Source organism: Buceros rhinoceros, unplaced genomic scaffold (assembly GCF_000710305.1).
Source record: "Buceros rhinoceros silvestris isolate BGI_N320 unplaced genomic scaffold, ASM71030v1 scaffold39773, whole genome shotgun sequence".
In the NCBI taxonomy this organism is placed as follows: domain Eukaryota; kingdom Metazoa; phylum Chordata; class Aves; order Bucerotiformes; family Bucerotidae; genus Buceros; species Buceros rhinoceros.
In genome coordinates, this window is record NW_010403749.1 from 387 (window position 1) to 18963 (window position 18577).

The window sequence follows — 18577 nt, forward strand, 5'->3', positions numbered from 1 at the left end:
CTAGTCTGCTTTCTTACCGATGCGGAAGAGACGTTCTCTTTTAGTGAAGAAACAGCTGTAAAAGTTCTGTGTGGGTCTGTTTATGGTTCATACCGGGAGCCTCACAGTCTGAGTGGTGCCCCTCAGCTCTCCGTAGGGGTGTGTAAAAGAAGGATGTAACTGGTAAATTTTGCCTCAAACGATGGGGTTGTACCCCCCATTCTGTGTACCACCGGTATAAGTACACGCGATGTGTTTTCCATTTCTACGTGCCGCCTCAGGTCGGTTCTCTGTTACATCAGATTGGTTCTGAGAGGCAGAAATAATGTATGATTCTTTTTATGTTCATAGTTGTAATCGAAAGCAAAGGACAAATAACTGGATTTTCAGCACTGAGCCAGTGCGATGGGACCAAGCCAGCCAGCTGTGTCTGATGCTACATTCGCACTCAGTACCCAGCTACACAGGAACGAAGCAAAGGCTTTTCAAACACAGGTATTATTTGACTTCTGCAGTGGTGTTGAGTTGTTTTCATCTGTGATCTTTGCAAAAAGATGGTTATGACCCACTTCTTGAGACAGCCCACTACTGAGTGTCAAACCTTCATACGTCCTTTTATGATGCTGTCCTCTGTTATCTTGACACTGTCCTTTTGTAAGGGTATAGGTCGGAAGGTACATTGGTAAATATTATTTACCTGTCTGCTGTGGTTTAATCCCCGTAGGCAGTTAAGCACACATCCATTTGCTCACCCCCCCCAAGAGGGCTGGGGAAGAGAATCGGAAGGGTGAAAGTGAAAACTCACAGACTGAGAGCAGTTTTCACTGTGTGTACCCTCCCTAAGGAGCCCACCCTAAGTTGCACATCAGTGCCTAATGTTATTTACAAGATGATCTAAACGCTTAATTCCAAATCATTTCGAACACTGGCATTTGTCTGAGTGGACAGAATGCCCTTCGTGCATTGAAGATGTACCGTGGTGACAGAGTGCATTCTGATACAAAAGAACAACCGTTTTCCTTACTGTTACGTCTCCTGTGTGAAGTGTTCTGTGTAACCTCAGCTTTCTTTTACACTTTGGAACAGCTGCAGTTTAATAGAAACGTTCCTGCAGTTCCAGAGAATTTGGCTCTCAGATTCTCTAACCCCCGTCCAATTATAATAGAAAAACTGAAGGCATCCGATGGTCAGAGGAATCTCGCTGGACATGAGGACTCCAGCCTAAGAAGCTCTGGTGTGTTTTCAGTGGTATCTGAAGAAAGACTAAAATTGGCTATTGAGCTAGCCAAAAGGGACATAAAACAAAGACGTCGTGAAGAGCAAGTGAAACAGCAGGTGTTCGGAGATGCTGTCAATAAACTATTGCTGGCCCAGACGTCACAACAGCAAAAGACCAAAGTATTTGAAAGTCCAGGAAATAAAAAGCCTCAAACTCACTTGAAATGTCATCAGAAACTTGGTCAGCGTTCCAACGTGCAGGCTACCACCCCTGGCACCAAGGTTTATCTCTACACACCGAATAAGGGAAAGCTAACCCCAGCTGGGTTGGACTCTCCACCCACCCGTGATGGAGGACCGGACCCCAAGGCAAATGTGAACAAACAAGAAGATCAAAATGTGCAGGAAGTCCGACGGCTGCAGAAGGAGTTGAGGAGCTACATCCAGAAAATTGAAGATCTGACTAAAAAAGGTATGACTGAACAATAATTCTGTTATATACATGTACAGCAGTTTGTTGGCTTGTTTTTCTTTATGTTTTTTTTGGCTTGGATTAGAATCTGTATTTAGTTCTGGATTCTTGAGAACCATCCACTTTTTTCAAGAGGAGATAAAAGCTTGAATAGCTACTTAGTTTAAGCAGAAGCAGGGTTTACTGTCTCTGAGTGTTTGTGGTGAGTTCCAATCCAACCTGCAATGATAGTAAGTTAGTGGTAGGCTCTTTAGTAACCTGTGAGAAGGTAATGGTGTCTGTAGGCCTGTTGGCTGGAAGTTCAGATGGCAAAACCCAGTATCTTAATTAACCACATTCTTACCAGTGATGAGAAAGGCAACAGCTGGTAAAATTTAATTTCACAAGTCTGGCTTACCTAATTTATGGCTGGGCAGTAGCAAGATTAATGTGCTTCCTGACACTGCTGTGGGCTAACCCTGGGCTTGTGCTTATTTCTCCCCTGGCGGGACAGGGGAGAGAGAGAAAGATTAAAAGCAAGAAAACTTCGGGGTTGAGACAAAGATAGTTTAGTAAGAGAAGGAAGAAGTAAACAGGCAATGCAAAGGCAATCACTGACAACCTCCTATGCTCTGACAGGGCAGAGGTGAAAAAAGAGAAGCGTTAGTGCTGTGCGAGTGCTGCTGAGTGACAGCCAAACATGGGTGTGTTCTCCACGCTGTTTAAGTCATAAATCCAAACCAGCACCGTACTGGTGACTGTGACGAAAACTGACTCCATCCCAGCCAGCCCTGGGATGCACTGGTGCTTTTGTAATATCTTGCCATGGGTTTAACCATTCCTAACTTTGAGTGGTTTACCTGCAACTCTGTCGTAGAACTCAGGGGTCGCATGTGATATTTTGGTAAGCTATATGTGCTGTGGCTTGTATAACTGCTGAAGGGAGCCCTGGGAAATACGGGACGTGTTGTGTATCGGTTCTGCGTGAAAGAGGCTTACTGCTAAGTGATGCTTGTTGTTATGGCTTAATTGGGATTTTCACAGATTAAATTAAGTCATAAAGCTTGACATTTCATGCTTTTTAGGGAGAGAGAGAGAAATTTTAGATCCTGATAAAGAGCAACAAGTTTGCATTAGGAGACAGAAACAAGCTGCGCGGTCAGCTCGGATGCTCTACGTGCTCCAGCAACAGGTAGGAACCAGCATTTTCAATTGGGATGTAGAGTAGCTACTTTATTGCCATGAATTTGACAGAAATGAACTGAAACGAGAAATTTGATTGGGTTATATCATAACTTCCATGGCATTCTAGTTTAGATCTGAATGGTGTGATTAATTTTTGTCAGGACTGGCCAGAGGGATGAGCATCACCGCTGGAAAATTTGGACTTTCACTCCAACATTATAGTGAAGTTTAACTGGTCATTTATAGACATGGAGTTAATTCTGACTGACTTTCCCCTCTCCCCCTCCTTTCTTGATAAACAGGTAAAAGAAATTCAGGACGATTTAGAGAAACTGAGTCCTCATACAATCAAACATACTAAAAAGGTAAGATGTAATTATCCTTCAGGCTGTGAGTAACTTACTGGCAGAAGGCTGTGTGGCCAATGGAGTTTGCCCATCTAGGGTACACCTCAGCCCTTTCCAGGAAGCAGGTTTTCTTTGAATCTTGTTCCTTTCATAACAGTCTCACAGAATTATGTCTCACTTGGTCTGATACTGCCTTTACTGCTTCCTCTTCTCTGTGAAGAGGAGAGTCTGCAGTAAACTGGAGGGAAAGGCTGTTGGGCTTCTGCTTTTATGTGGCTTCTAATTCCTTCTTCATTCCACTTCCTTTTCTGAGTAACGCTGTGTTCTACTCTTGACTGCTTTTTTTTTAACTTCCTGTGGATGTCACTCAGTCTTATCAGCCTCCTTGCTTATTTTCTTCTCTGCCCAGCCTCTTTCAGAACGGTGATCACACCTATTTGCTGTTCGGCTGCTATGTCCCATTGTTCTCGTGTGCTTTCCCATGGCTTGTATTTTCTTCTGTAACAAAAACCAGAGGATGGAGGATGTTCTATGCTTGTGCAGTTGTTGCATGCTAGGGTCAAGCCCATGACTATAGTTGGTAGAGGTGGCAGAAAATCAGCACGTGTTACAACCAGGCTATTGGTTCTGAAGCTAGCATGATACTTCATCTGAGTACTGTTGTGTACTATCTTTAGTAGATTGCTTCAAGTGCTTGTTTTGTTTTCTCTCACAAATGGCCTCATATCCATCAGAACTATCCCAAGCCTGAGTGTTTCGGCATGAAATTTTGACAACAGTTCTTTGAATACTATTAGTATTCATAGAAACTATAGCTATTAAAGCATTTATTTTTCATTTTTCCAGTCTCGAGCAGTATCCAGATTGGCGGCAGCACACAGAGGAGCTGTACGAGCCTTGCAGGCGTTTGCCAGTCATTTCACAGAATACACAGAGCAGCAGATTCCTGCCCACTACAAGGAACTAGGCAGTCTCATTCGACAGCTGTCTCTCTGTTCTGCCAAACTAGAAGGGGATTCTTCCATTTCTGACATTATCATAGACATTTTGCAGCAAGTTGAGGTAGGAAAAAACATTTTGTTTTTGCTAAGGCAGAAAGATGGAGTGAAATACGAGACTGCAGACTATACTGCGTGTGCATGAAATGGCAGAATGTCTTACTGTTGTGGGTGTTCTTTTTAAAAAGACCGTATATTCTAATGTATAAATATGTTTCTAATGTTCCTAAATAATGATGGTCTAAAACCGAGTTGCAGCCTAAACATGGAAGCTACCTGCTGCGCTTCTTGTTGATGCTTTTCCTGGCTTTAGTGGCTCTCCTGGTAGAATGAGGACTGGCGGTGATGGTGGTAACAAAGCACCAGTTTCTGGTTCGTTTGCTGTCTTCAAGACTGAAAGAATTGCTTTTTATACATTGGTGTAAGTTATTAAAAGCAAGTAATTAAAATTCTAAATATTTGTGCAGGGCCTGGAGTCACTGCTGGAAAAGAAACAAACACCCAAGAAAGTGAAGAAATGCATTTTAGCATCTCAAGGCAAATCTCTGAGGAACACTGAGGCGTTTCCAGTCAGAAAGCAGCTTGCATCTCCAAAGAGAGAAAAAAACCCTCTCGTCTTAAAGGGACAGCGCGGACAAAAGCCTAGAAAACCTCCAGTTGCCCGGAGTCTCTTGACTGGTGTGTATTTTGAATTATTAAATACCTTTTTATCAGTTAACTTATCACCTGCAGTTCAGTGTTTTGGGGTGTTCGGTATTGTTGGTCAGAAGTGTGTAACAGCCCATATATAGTTACCGGATTCACATAGCCTTGTCGTGCATTTTTTTTCAGCTGTTCCCCTGACATGACAGACCAGCAGGGTTATGTGCCTCTTTATATCGTTATCATCCTCTTCTTCCTGTTTTTGTCCAGCTCTTTTGCTGTGGGCTCCACTTGGATTGTTTTTCAGCAGTGTACACCTAAATGGCAGTTTACAAGTTGACATCAATGGTGCAGACAGAATATTTGTAAACGTCTGCCTAGAGAGTACTGTAGAATTGCATTATTTTGGAATGCAAAGTCACTGACTGTTAGCAAATCTCCAGCTAAGCTACTGTTGTTGAACTGTTTAGAGTGAAAAGATATACTGAAATTTTGGCTGAGAATTTCCTTGGTCTGTGCAGTTTCTCTACTTTTGACAGGGGTGGCTCTGGTTTATTCTTGCCAGGTCTTTAATGTCACTGCACAGTGATCACAGTTTCAGTGGCTAGAGGCACGTTAACTCATAGATGAGCAGAAGACTTTGGAGTTTTTTCACTACTAATGTGCCACGCAGCTGTTGGGAATTGGTTTACTTATTGTTATTTTACTTCATATATGAAAGGAAATAAGCTTTATTCCTTCTCCAGGTGTTGCAAGATAAATTTATTTTACACCTTATGAACACCGTTATAGCTTATTACGTTGTTATATATCCTATATTACTTGTTTTTCTTCTCTGGGCTGTTTTTTCTCATACCTCATACTGGTTTTTACTAGAATAGTAAGTATTCCTATCTACCCCGAGGTAAGGGCGAGAAGATTTCTGAGATGAGTTCATCTTTGGCAGCCCAGTGGTTTCCCTGTGACTTGCTGCCTAAAAAAGAATGTTTTGTGTCACTGCCTAGACCTCATATGGTGATTACTAACTAAGGCTTTCCTATGATTTTCATATATTTGTGTATTTTCAAATCTCTCTGTATGTATAAATATGTATATGCATGCAACCCCCAAAATCTCCTGTTCACTGAAGCAGTGTAAGAATGACAATTTATTTAATATTTGTCAGGAAATACAACAAGTTGGGTATTTTTGTTTTTTGGTTGGATATTTTTAAATGATGATAGAGCTTAAAAGTTCACGATGATGATACCTTGCGAAACAGAAGTATCAATGTAGAAATGGAGATGATTATTTTCCCTTTCAACTTACAGTTGAAAGTTTGTTTGTTATTTTTGATACAGATAAACACTGACATGTTGCAAATATTTCAGCAGTTCAGAAGGCAAACAGTTGTGCTCGTATACTGCACAATAAATTCAGAGAAGAAAATGACCTGCCTGCTTCAGAGAGAAATGCTGCTTTACAGGGAAGCGTAGATCCATTGGTGAGACCCAGGGCTGTAAAAAAAGATCCCATCCTTGAAAGTGGCCCTTTGAAGAAGAAAGGCGTGTTATTACCTGCAAAATCACAGGTATGGGAGTGATAAAAGGATTTATGCTTTCTTCTGCTTGTCCTCTGGGATTTGTTATGTAATGTAAGACGCTGTCAAGCTTTGCACTTCCTCACAATTTTTTTTATTCTGAGCTAGTTACTTTTCAACTCGCAATTAAAGCTGACATATTTTCCTCTTATTAGCCACCCTCTGTCATGAGAAAGGCACTCAGCAGAATTGCTGTGCTAATGCTGGTGTTAGGAGGAGGATGTAAGTTAGGCAGATTCACTTCATTGATTACAGAAATTACAAAACTTTGCGATACAAATTCTGGTGTCTGGTAAGTGCTTGCAACCAGCAAGAGGCTTTTGTAATGCAAACAAATCAGTTCTTGAAAGAATATTTCAAAGTCCTGAATTTCTAAGAGTTGCTGTTGTTTTTTTTTTAATTAAATGTTTTTTTCATTCCTCAGAGTATCACCTTCAGCTTGAAAAATCAGATCTGAGAGTAGTGTAGATGCATGCGTGTGTAACTCCTACTGCTTCCCCTATCCATCTGTCAGTGAGGATTGTGAGCATTTCAGTAATTCACACTGAGTCTAAGTGTCCTTCTAGCAAATACAAACGTGGCAATATTACAGTTCTGCGGCTGCGTAAAGTGTTACCTTGGAAACCCGCTCTTTGGGTTTATTAAGAGTTAACATAGAGTCTAATCCTGAAAATTTCACAAGAAGTTTTTCCCCATGGAGAGAAGAATTGGAGCTGTTTGCAAAAGTAATAGCTGCAGGATTCACATTTGTTCTGTTCAGGCACAGTTGTACTTCCCTTTAAATCACCTGTGAAACTTCCACATACGTCAACTGCATAAAGCAACGGCTCTTTGCATAAAGCAAAGCCAGCAGGCGTGACTTTCAGACAAATTCTGAAGCAGAATTCAAAATACTTTAAAAATTTAACAACTGGAATATATGTTTCTAATGTGATTTTGTTAATTTTAAGGGAATGCTGAAATCTCTGAAACCACGACCAGTACAGCCTCCAGGAAAGCGTGCCCGATTTCAAGAGACAACTATAGCTTTCCAGCTAAAAGAGAACAAACGGCCTCTTAAGGAGAGCAGAACACCCTCCGTGCCTCCAAACCCCACCTCTCCACCCGTTTCACCGAAGCTGTACGTTCACAGGCCAGTGGAACCTGTCTTTACTCGCTTTCCTGTGGAAATGCTGCTTACCCGTACTAGTGCATAGGGTGGATTTGGCCTGGCTGTCAGACCATGATGGCACAGCTCGCTGCCAGATGGTTGTATTCCTATTTTTGCTTGGCACAAAGTGGCCTCCCTCATGGAGGAGCCTGGGAAGAGCCATTGCTTTATGCTTTTTCCCAGATCCAGGTCCAAGTGTTGTCTGGGAGTCAAGGCCAAACTGTGCTAGGCAGGGCACTGACCAAACCCGCAGTGTGCAGAACGGGTATTCACAGCACTGCGTTAGGAAGGTGAGTGTTGTCTCCCTGTTCCAGGACAAAATACGTATCTTTGTCACAGACAGCAATAGAGTGCAGGTTTGTTTATTTTAAACTATAATTAGCACCCTGTAGACCAGGACTCCCTAAATTCAGTTTGCTTTGGGACTGCTGTTCATGGCAGTTGAAGTGGGAGATCCAGCTGCTGATCCAGCTGCTGGATCTGCACTAGGCAGTGTGCAGGGTAAGATGAGGAGCTCGTCTCTCCAGACGGCGTTTGAGGATAGCCATGACGTTGCCTGTTTACCAGTGGCAGAGACATAACCAAAGATCCCTTGTTCTCAGCAGAATCTCCTGGCTTATATGGCCAGGTCAGTATTAATTTTCTCTCTGGAGTTTTTTGCAGGTTTTCTAAACTAACACTCAGAATCACATGATTTCATTCTTCAGTTGTTAGACTGTGCATTTTGTAAACCTCTATGGTACTGTTTTGCTTTTGAAGATTAACATGGCTTGAAGCAGAAACTTCAAGAAGAGTGAAGGTTCTAACTGACCTTAGCAGAGGAGAAATGAAAAAAATACAAAAGTTAAGATAGTGACTTGCTCTAAAGAGCTAATAAATGGTGTCAGATCTTTTACAGTCGTCTTCCCACTCCCTCCAGTCCCTCAGAGTATATTTATGTGTCTGGACTTCTAAAAATGATTGTTGCCATACCAAGTTTCAGAATGGCGTTGCCATTTGTTCTTTTTTGTGTAGGTCACAAAGTGCTTCTCCGGCCCGGTGTGCTGACAAAGCTGGGAAGGCAGCAGGGGAGCGCTTAGAGCCTCTGTTGGACAGGACACAGGTAGGACACTCAAACCATGCTGCTGTTTGAAGAATGCCTTTAGAGCTGTAAAACATTTGTAAAGGGGCAAAACACGGTTTCTTTTCACCTTAAGGCAAGGTATGTTATGTAATCAACACAGTTCTGGACATTGGCACCTAGGGGTATTTGGATCCAGAATTATTTTAAAGATGTCTGGCAAAGCTGCATTAATTTTTTTTCTATTAGCTTCTTGGCAAGTTGATGCATTTTTAAGTTGGTTTTGGATAGTCATAGCAGATCAAGTCACGTTCAGAGTGGATAAGATGATTTTAATAATTCTTATAACACCATATTTAATGACTAAATAACTTTGGGGTAGTACAGTTAATGACTAATAATACAGAAAGCTTGATTATCATGTAATGGTTTACATTTTATATAGAAGATCAATCTCTCCTTGGAGAGAGAGATTGATAATTTATAAACCCCCTTTATAAACTTTATAAATTCATTTATAAACCCCCTTTTAACTCATGCAGCTGAGAAGGTATATACTATCTGTTGTCATAGAGTAAAGCTGTTTGACAGTGAAGATGAAGTTTCATCTTTTCCAGACGCATTCTGCTCTATGGCAAAGTCGTACTGATTTTCCGAAGTCAGCAATTTCAACTTAGATAAGCCACATCTTTAAAACAGCGTCATCGTATGGGCACGTGTGCCTTTTCCAGCGTCGTTTTGTAACGATGTACCAAATGAAACGATGAGAAAGCTCTTGCTAACATCATCTCTTTTGTATATTTTTGGTTTGATGTGACCTTGAATGCATGAAGTTGCTTAGGGGGGAAAACATGTTTTCACATAAAATAATACAGTAAATGAATAGTGGTATCATACCGTGGCTGATCGGTAAAATTGGACACATCCGAAACCTCCGGCTGGGGCCTGGGCCCCGTGTGTGTGTAGGGTTTTGTAAGATGAGGGCCTTTGCTTTCTTGAGCTCCTGGTTGATCTCTGAAACTTTTGTTTGGCAACATGGTTTTGTAGAAAGCATTTTCCATATTCGTTGATTTTATTGGTAGGAACATACTAAGCTGTTTTTATTGATTTGGCTTATTGTGTGGGTGGAAGGAAAATGGCAATTTACTTGGGTTTTCATTGAAGGAAAAAGTCGAAATGACAACTGGATTATTTCTGGGACCTGCTGTAAGAAATGTTTGATTTGTACGTGTTCTTTCCCCCAGTTGTTTTGAAGTTTTTTCCTCTCTTGCTTGAATGGCTGTGTGATTTGTTCGTTTGATTGTTGTTTTTTTTAATCATCAGGTTGCAGCAAATGCAAATATTCTGAGTGAAAAGCTGTTGGATGATCTTTTGGAAGATACTGCTCAGGAACTGTGGAGTTTGGAGCAGCAGGAGAGACTCCAGACCGAGGCTCTGCCTATGGCTGATGCTCATAGTCTGGAGTTAATGTTGCAAAGAATGGAAGAAATTGAAGTAAGATTTTTCTCTCTGGGTTGGTCTCATTAGTGCCAGTTTCTTTTTTACTGTCCATAAATTGTAATATCTGTAAGCATCTAATTCTTAAATGAAGTGAGATCTGACTGGATCAGTCTATGAAATCAAAGGCTTGGAAGGAGTTTGCACTTCCAGCAAAACGTAACGTAAGAAGAGAAGAAGAATGTTTTCCCTAATGGTTTTATTGCTAGCTTTAGAGTTGAGTTTGCTTCCCGCCTCAAGAGTTTGTGGCTTAGATCATCATCTGTGAACGGGAGAATTGGTATAGCCATTATGTTGTCTCCCAGATTGGGAAGTATTTGAATATTTATGAATTTAATTTTGTTTTCCTTTTTTTTTTTTTTTTTTGTGATAGAGCACCCTAGTATTCTAGTAGCATGAGCTTTTCAAGGAAATATGCTCTGGCAATCCAAAATATTTTACCTGGGGAAGTCAGACAAATACTTAGTTATCTGTGCCCGTATTTATCCATTTGTCTATGTAAATATTCATGAGGTTTTGATTTACTTGACTTCAACTTTCTCGTATGTTGCTTAAATTTTTCTCTGATCAGCTTCTCCACAGTTTTTAGTTCAAGTCCCATTTCAACCCTCCTGTTCAGTGAAAGTTACCGTGACTTAGAACGGCTGAGTTTAGTGCCTTTTACTTCCAGAGGTCAGTTTGTAAGTTGGAAGCGTGAAGCTTACATTGTACAGTGTCCTCATCCACGAGGCACTTGAGCGCAGATGTGAATTCTCTGTCTGTAAGGCAGGAGCAGCGTGAGGGCCCTTCAGTTTGATCTGAGAGGGGAGGAGTTGCCATGGTACCAGCAACAGTTGAGTCTTCAAGTACTAACGAGATGATTATCTGTCATTTCACCCCCCTACCCCTCTTCTGTGTTACCTTAACCAGGCAAAATAAGCCTACTTTGTCCAAGGAGCACCGTGGCCTGGTTTCCTATTGGGTGATAACTAGTGCACTGGAGCTGCTAATTACGTGTTGATTGATTAATTTTGTATGTTCAAACCCAGAGATACCAGGAGGCTGTACGCAGGAGGTTCACCCAGATTGTGTACAGTGATTTGGAGCTCTGGGCCCCAGAAAACAAAATGGGTAAGTGTCTTTTTAATGCAACTTCTTTTTCCTGTAATCTGTTTCTTTAAATTCAGATGTTTTGAAGTCAAATAAAATAATTGAATCGTATGTGATGAAATAGCACCATCCAGACACATTTTTTTACTAGGTGTGCTCCTTTTACTGTTTCTGAAATAGAGTTCTAAAGTCAATATTTCAAAGAGGAAGGATCTCTTCTGAGAACAGCCTGTCCTTTTCCACCTGCCTTTACTGGGGCTGCGTTTGGATGCAAAGTGCTGCTAGAGCAACTTAGCCGAAGGACAGGAATCTTTAACGCATCCTTCCAATCATCAGATGTTAAGTTTGAATGTTGTCCCTTTTCTAGTCATTTAAATATTTTATTTTCTACCACAGTGAGGTGATTTTTGTGCAGTGAAGATGATAGTCCCTAAGTACATACACTCCAATTCATCTGTAAGCTACTCGAATTTACTTCAGCAGACAGCTGGTTTGCTTCCTGAGTCTGAGACATCCTACAGCCACTTCATCCTTTTCTTGTTAGGCTCTTCATGACATGCCTGTCTTCAGTTCTGAGACAGGGACTGGCAAATCTGCAAATCTTAATCTTGAAAAGTGTTTAGGGTGTTCTCATTGACTTGATTCCTTTGAAACACCATTAATTACTTAGCAGTAATCAGTCGTGCTGATGAATTCTAAACCATTCTTAGGAGTTCCCAGGCTGAGGTAGAGTGAAGCAGTGTCTGTCTGTTCCTACTGTTGGTTTGCTCAGGCAGGAGCAAGCAGATATTTGTCTTCTAGTTTCCTTCTCCCTTTTTCTTTCCTTTGTTTCAATAAACTATCAGTTTAGATGGCTTAGAGTTCAAGAGTAAATGTTAGGTAAATATTAATGTAGCAGTGAATCCATGACAGTTTAAGGTTTTTCTGGCAGTACACAGAAGATAATACTAAATTACTTAAGCTTAGAAGATTTTTCTCTTTCCTTATTCCTTTCAGGTGCTGGTGATACTGTTTTTAGATCTCACAGCATACATACAAGTATAATTATTATAGCCTCATAAAATCTGGATTTTTCTCTACAGAAGTGCTTCAGCAAAAAAAGTATTTAATCCTTGAAAAAAACATTTAGATGCTTCCAGTTTCCATTAACCACATTTTTGTGCTTGTTTTTATTGGATAGAAAAGAAATAAAAGCATTAAAATCCTTCAGATGGAAGATATAACTAACTTTTCCCATCAGATGAGAGCCCTAAGTAATATTAGTAGGAAACTGTTCACTAAGGACAGGTACATTCCAATCAGTAGTCTGATGGTTCCCATACGTAAGCGTAGGTACTTTAATTCTGTTTGCCGCAGTGGCATGCTAATGAGGATGACTAACGCTTGTTGTTTTTCCCAGCCCCCTGCTCTGTTCTTTTTCTTACTATTTGAGTACAACAATGAAGCTACACTGGTAGCTGAGTATCTCATCACATACTGACTTAATGGAACTGTGTATTACACCAGGTGGAAAATCTCACAGTAAGACTGGTGAAGACTTAGCCCAAATCTTGTTGGATTTTTTTTTCCATGTCTTAGATTTACTGCCAAGCTTAATAGATTACTAATGGTATTTCCTGTCTCTCCTGTAGAAGCATCCACTGACGCAACAGACTATTTATTCTAAAGGTAGGATTTCTAAAATGCCCAGCTTTAACACACTGAGCTCTTGGAAATCCTATATTGAATTTATATTTTAGGAGCTTGTGACCTTCAATACTTATCTGAAAGACTTCTACTTAAAAGAAGCAAAAGTCTTTGTGAGGACTTACCTCCAGTAAATGTAGGTTTTCTCGTCCAAGGGAACAATTTTATATGTTATTTTCTTCCTTCTAGAACAACAGACTGTATCAGTAGCTAAAAGACCTACATCTCCTCATCCAATTCAGATAACCAAATTAACTGGACACACAGAGCCAGAAGTGGACATTTTATCTGAAAAACTTTTTGATGGCAAGTAAGTAGAATATTCGGCCCTACACTAAACTGCGGTGCATGTGAGCTGCGTGGCTTCATTAGAGCGTTTTCATTACAGAAAATTATGGTTAGCATTTGAAGAGCTATTCTGAGCCTTCAAAAAGATACTTGAAAATCTATTTCTGGCTTAATGACTATTTTATATTTCCAGTGATATTGATGAAAACAAAGAAGCAGAGGAGAAATTGCAGACTGGAAATGACATTCTGCAGCCTTTGACTCGGAATTCTCTGCAGAAGGAGTGCTTGGTGTCTCTCTCTGTGCCAAAGCATATGCTCCAGAGCATCTTGGATTACAACAGCAGATACAAGCATCACTTAAAGCTCATTTCCCATGAGGCAGTAGGCAGTTTCAATCCATGGCAGATTGCTGAGAGGTATATGAACTGTCTTTGTGTTTTTTAAGTGAGGGGCCATTAATTCCCTGCAGAGTGCAAATCGGAAGACTTGTGACTGTGGAAGGAGAGAAATGAAAGAAAACTGGAGTATTTAGAAAGAATTACAAAATCTAACTTCAGTGGTTGTAGGTGGAGTGGTTTGCCATAATTGTTTGTATTGGCAGATTGGACATCAGGCTTAATTGACAAGAGTTTTTAAACTTCTGCATGCATTTTTAATGTAGCAGCATGGAAATCGGTGATACAGCTCATTGGAGTAACGTTTGGCATCTGCATCAGTGTTTCCAAGAACAGGTCCTGCAGTTTTTTGAGGTTATTGGGGGGGTGTTGATGGTTTGCCCAACTGGATAAGTAGGCAAATGTTTAATGGCTGTGGTTAGACCACAGTATTTGAATCTGCTGAACTAAGCCACTGAAACAGGCCTTGTCAGTCCTCAGTGCTGTCATTCTGCCTTCTGAACCGTGCTCCTTTTTGCAGTCGCTGTGTGCCTGGGACTGCAAGGACCGGCACCTTCTTGGGACTGGCAGGTGGACTGCAGGGCAGTGAATCTCTCCTGCAGACAGCTGAACTCCACATGTTTTGCTGCTATATGCTGTTCTCAAAATCAATCTACAAGTGCAGCCTGGTATCCAGTATCATTGACTTGTCCTTTTCCACCAGAGGGCATCACAAACCTTTTTACATATCATACAAGGTTTAGAAGAAACACCCATCCTATGCTCAAAAGGTCTTGGAAAGACCAACTTCATGATATTTTTAGAATATGCAAAATTGAGGAGAGGTTTTCAAGGGGCCAGTAAACAATTGTGTTCTTACCCTAAAATAGTTTTCCCTTCTGGAACATCTGCTGTGGTCCAGAGATGACTGAAGACTGAAATTTCTCATCTCTCTTTTCCTTAAACTTTATTGCTCTCAGTAAGGCCTGATTCACTGGCAGCTAAAATCAGTAAGACGCTTCCCATTCATTTCAGTGGCCTTCGGATGGGCCCCGTAGTATCTTACCTGACTCCCAAAGCAGGATTAGTGTCTAAGAGTTTGAAAAAAGGAAGCGACGGAGTTCTCTCAACACTTTTAAGCCTGGAGTATGAGTCAGACTGAGGAAAGAATTTCTGATGTTACACAACACGTCAGAACACATATCAGATATTTTCTTGGGCTAAGCAGTAGGAAGATTGAAAAAGCCTTTTGAAATCAGAGCGTTGCTGTCAAAGGAATGAATGACTGGAGTTTGAAATCTGACTTTCTGAACCTTTTCTGTTTCTTTTTTCCCCCCTCCCTTCTCCCTCAGTCTTGCAGAGCAACTCACAGAAGAAGCCCTGTGTGATGTGGCAGCAGAGCTGCAGGATGTTTGTGAGGATTATGCAGAAGCTGTGTTCACATCAGAGTTTTTGCAGCTAGCGCAGTGATCTCTTTGAAATCCAACCCACTATCAAATGCAACGTCAGCCTCAGTCTAATCAGATTATCTAATTTTTTTGTGGTTTTTTTTTTTTTAAAGTCTGTGAGATTCTGTTCACCAAATGAATTAAGTCCATCAAGGATTCATCTCGTGTTTTTACAAAACATTTTAATGACATTTTCCTTTAGCAACTTAATTATACGACATTTTTCAGGACTTCTGGGGTTTTTTTAGCCAGTGTTTCAATAGAATGAAGTAAACTGTTACAGGTGAAGTTTACTTATTTTCTGTATGCCTGTATTACTTCATTCATTTTTATGTGTGATCTTCTTACTAGAAGAAAAGACCAGGAGGAGGTCTGGGTTCAAGCGGTGTTGCGGACTTAGCTGTACTGTGCCTCACTTTTCTGCTTTAAAATGGAAAGTATCTGACCTACCTACCTCTTAAGGGAGCTGTGGGCATTAGCTTATTCTTCTCAGAAAAATGAGTTGAATATATCTGATAGCTTTGTGAGAAGAATGAAGCATTATTAATATTTCTAAGGCCAAGATGGGACATCCAGAGTAAGAGCTGTTTGGTTTGCTGTTTAGGGTTTCAGTATCATGTAAGAAAGACGTTGTTTGACCGCTGTGTTTAGCACATATTCTAGGATGACTTCTTCAGGGTATGTGGCTATCCAAAGGAAGGATTCTCCTGGCACAGCATTAAGTAGATGTAAACCCTTAACACTGGCTGTGCTCACGGGCACATGAGCCTGCTTGGGCTCTTGCAATCGGCTTCTGAATGTAGCACCTTGTCTGTGGGATTCTGAATACCAGTAGTACATTGTACGTTATGTGCAGGCAAATGACACCTTTCAAGAGAAGCACATAATGGAGATTTTTTTCCTTTTTTCCCTTAAACTAGTCTAAACCAGTATAATTTTATCAGCATTTAGTGACCCAACCCCACATTCCTTAAGAATCCCACTGAAATCAAGAATAACAAAATAAATGAACGATTGGCATTTCTGCAATGTTGAATTGCAGAAATTCAATTGTTCGTCTCAAGTAATCAGTGTCCTGGTTTGGCTTATGGCTGGAGTGAGCAGTGAGTAATAATTATTTATTAGTATTCTAGGGAAATGTGAATTCAACCCTTGACGTAACCCAAGATGACAGTCTGTTTCCTTTGACAAACTTCTTTTCTCCAATAGTGTTTAACCTATAAAAGAGTCATTTTTAACCGGCTATGATTATTTCCTGTAATTAGAACATAGATTTTTAAAATAAGCCTGGTTTACTGTTTAGTTTTCTTGAAATGTACACCAAATGTAATGATGTAAATATTACTGCTGATGTCTGACTTTGCTTATGTGTGACGTCAGTAATTTAAGATAGTACCTTGTTTATTTCTCAGATTATAGAGATAAGCCTGTTTTAAGTCAGAAGGATTAAAGCCATGATGTCTCTGTGTATGTGTGTATATGCTTGTGAAAGCATTTTCAGGATATTTTATTTTTTAATAAACAACCCTTTTTCTTAGGACTGAACATAGTTTTAGTTTAAGATAACTTCTATCTGAATCCGCTTGGACTAATTGGCACCCAACATGCAAGGAAGTACCTGGCAGCATTACAAGAGTCAAACTACCATATGCCTTGGAGTAACGTGGTCATCTGTCAAGGTAAACATACTTTCTCTCTTAAATGCCATGGTGCCGTGAGTGGTAGCTGGTGCCAAAGGGAACTGTTACTCTGGATGAGAATTCTGTGGCATTTGGGTGCCTTCTTGGAGCAGAAATGTGTGGAGAGGGAAGGCTTTAGGTAGGATTCCTGACTCCGCACTCCCCAGTCCTTCCTAAGGAACTTAACTAAAGATTTTGTAATGCATTATTTACTCCTGCAAGCTAGGCAATTACAAAGTTTCTACCCTGAAAAATTTCATAATTGTAGGGCTTCATCTTAAAGTGACTCCATGTGTCATTGTTCCTCAGAGACAAATCAGCATCAAGCTGGGTAAATGTTACACTTACGCACAGTTCTTGTCAGTATGTTGGCGGAGACTAAACATGGGGCTGAAATGTGCAACCATAATACGACTGCAGTTGTTAGCGGTGCATTTAACTCGCCGGGTTAACTGCCCCTGCACTTATTTTCAGCACTGTCATGCATCCGAGACCGTGCTGCTTTACAGCAGAGTCATGGGGAGCACCCATGCCATCAAGCAAGGGGTGGGGGTGACTCGAAATCCTCTGTGGGGACCCGGAATGCATTCGCATTCTGCAAGCAGCTACTGCAACTCCTGAAAACATGCAATCTACTCTGTAAATATTTAACTGTAGAAATTAAATCGGCGTGCTTCTGGGAGTGAGGTAGTTATGGCAACAGTGTTTGCTCTACCAGTGCTTTGGAGAGCTACTTTTTTCTGCTAATGCTGGACCTATTCAACTCCCATTAATGTAAGAGCATAACCAAACTCCTTTCTTCTCTTTGCCTTGCTTTGTCGCTGGGTTACTCCTGGGGGCTGACTTTCTGCTCATCCTGCTTCTCTGTGGACTACTTTCCTTCCAGGAAAAAGCGGTGGGGTTTTTTGGTTTGGTTTTTTTGCTTTTGAGAACTGGGTCACCAACAGTAGGAGAAGGGGCTCTGTTCATGATGTACATGTCAGTCAGTTACTGGGCTCTGCTCGTGATGGACACAGAGTATGGTCCTGCAGCGTCAAGATTGTAGTCAGTGCTTTCCTTTTGCCCCATTCCCCTCAGTGGAGGTTTGCATTTTCAATCTAGCTGTGCCAGAGGCACGCCCACAAAAGTCACCCTGACAAACTGTGGCACGGGCCAGGGGTGATGCCTGGGAGGCTGCTGTTGCTGTGGCTAGTGGTTCAAGGGGCCAAGACAAAGCAGTCTCGTAGTGGCCATGAGAAGGTGAGAGCCCTTGGTTCTGCGTAGGAGCAAAGGAGCCAGGTGGGTTAGACTGGCCACAGTTGCAGTGACTGGTGTTACTGGTCTTGGCTTGTATGAGAAGGTAACCAGAGTGAAAATGCTGGGGCCATGTGGGGTATGTGCTTGCTGTTTGCGCCTCGCTCTGTAGAAGGCATGCTGCAATACTTTGTGTGTCTCCTTCTGGAACTGGGAAAGCTGAGTGCCAGCTGGAGGAGTGAGACTGGTCCCTGCTCTGAGCTCAGGTTTCTGGAGCAGGCCAGTTCTCTGGAGGTTAATGTAGGTAGACTTCCCATGGGGAATACGTGGTGCACCAGACCGTTAGATTAGTGTGAGAACCGGGGGAGGAAGGGATGGGAATAAAGAGAATGAATTGTGTCTGAGTAGCTCTTGGTCATGCTCAGTTAGCTGTTTAACTTGAGGAGGAATGTTTTCTGAGGACTTAGATAATACAGATTGGTTTTTTTTAATGGTACTGTTTATACACTGATAAATGTAACCTTTCCTTATGTGGTAAGCATTCATCCTCCCGTGTTGTTTGGTACCTGAAAGCTCAAAGCTCTGTGGAGCCAGAACCTGGCTCGCTGTGGTGATTTTTGAAGCTACTTGCTAGTCTTTTGGATTCTCACTAAAATCAGTAGGGACTGAATG

The 18577-nt window shown here is 41.3% G+C and overlaps 1 protein-coding gene across 1 annotated transcript; it reads left to right on the top strand.

The window, feature by feature from the left end:
• Positions 1-384: 384 nt before the first annotated feature.
• On the top strand, positions 385-15015 carry KIAA0753 (KIAA0753 ortholog). Its single transcript, XM_010133124.1, is given in 15 exon segments — positions 385-474; positions 1066-1669; positions 2734-2840; positions 3136-3198; positions 4027-4242; positions 4646-4856; positions 6191-6390; positions 7350-7519; positions 8309-8401; positions 8564-8651; positions 9933-10103; positions 11135-11216; positions 13071-13191; positions 13363-13587; positions 14898-15015. Coding segments are annotated over 15 exon segments (2559 nt in total).
• Positions 15016-18577: the final 3562 nt, after the last annotated feature.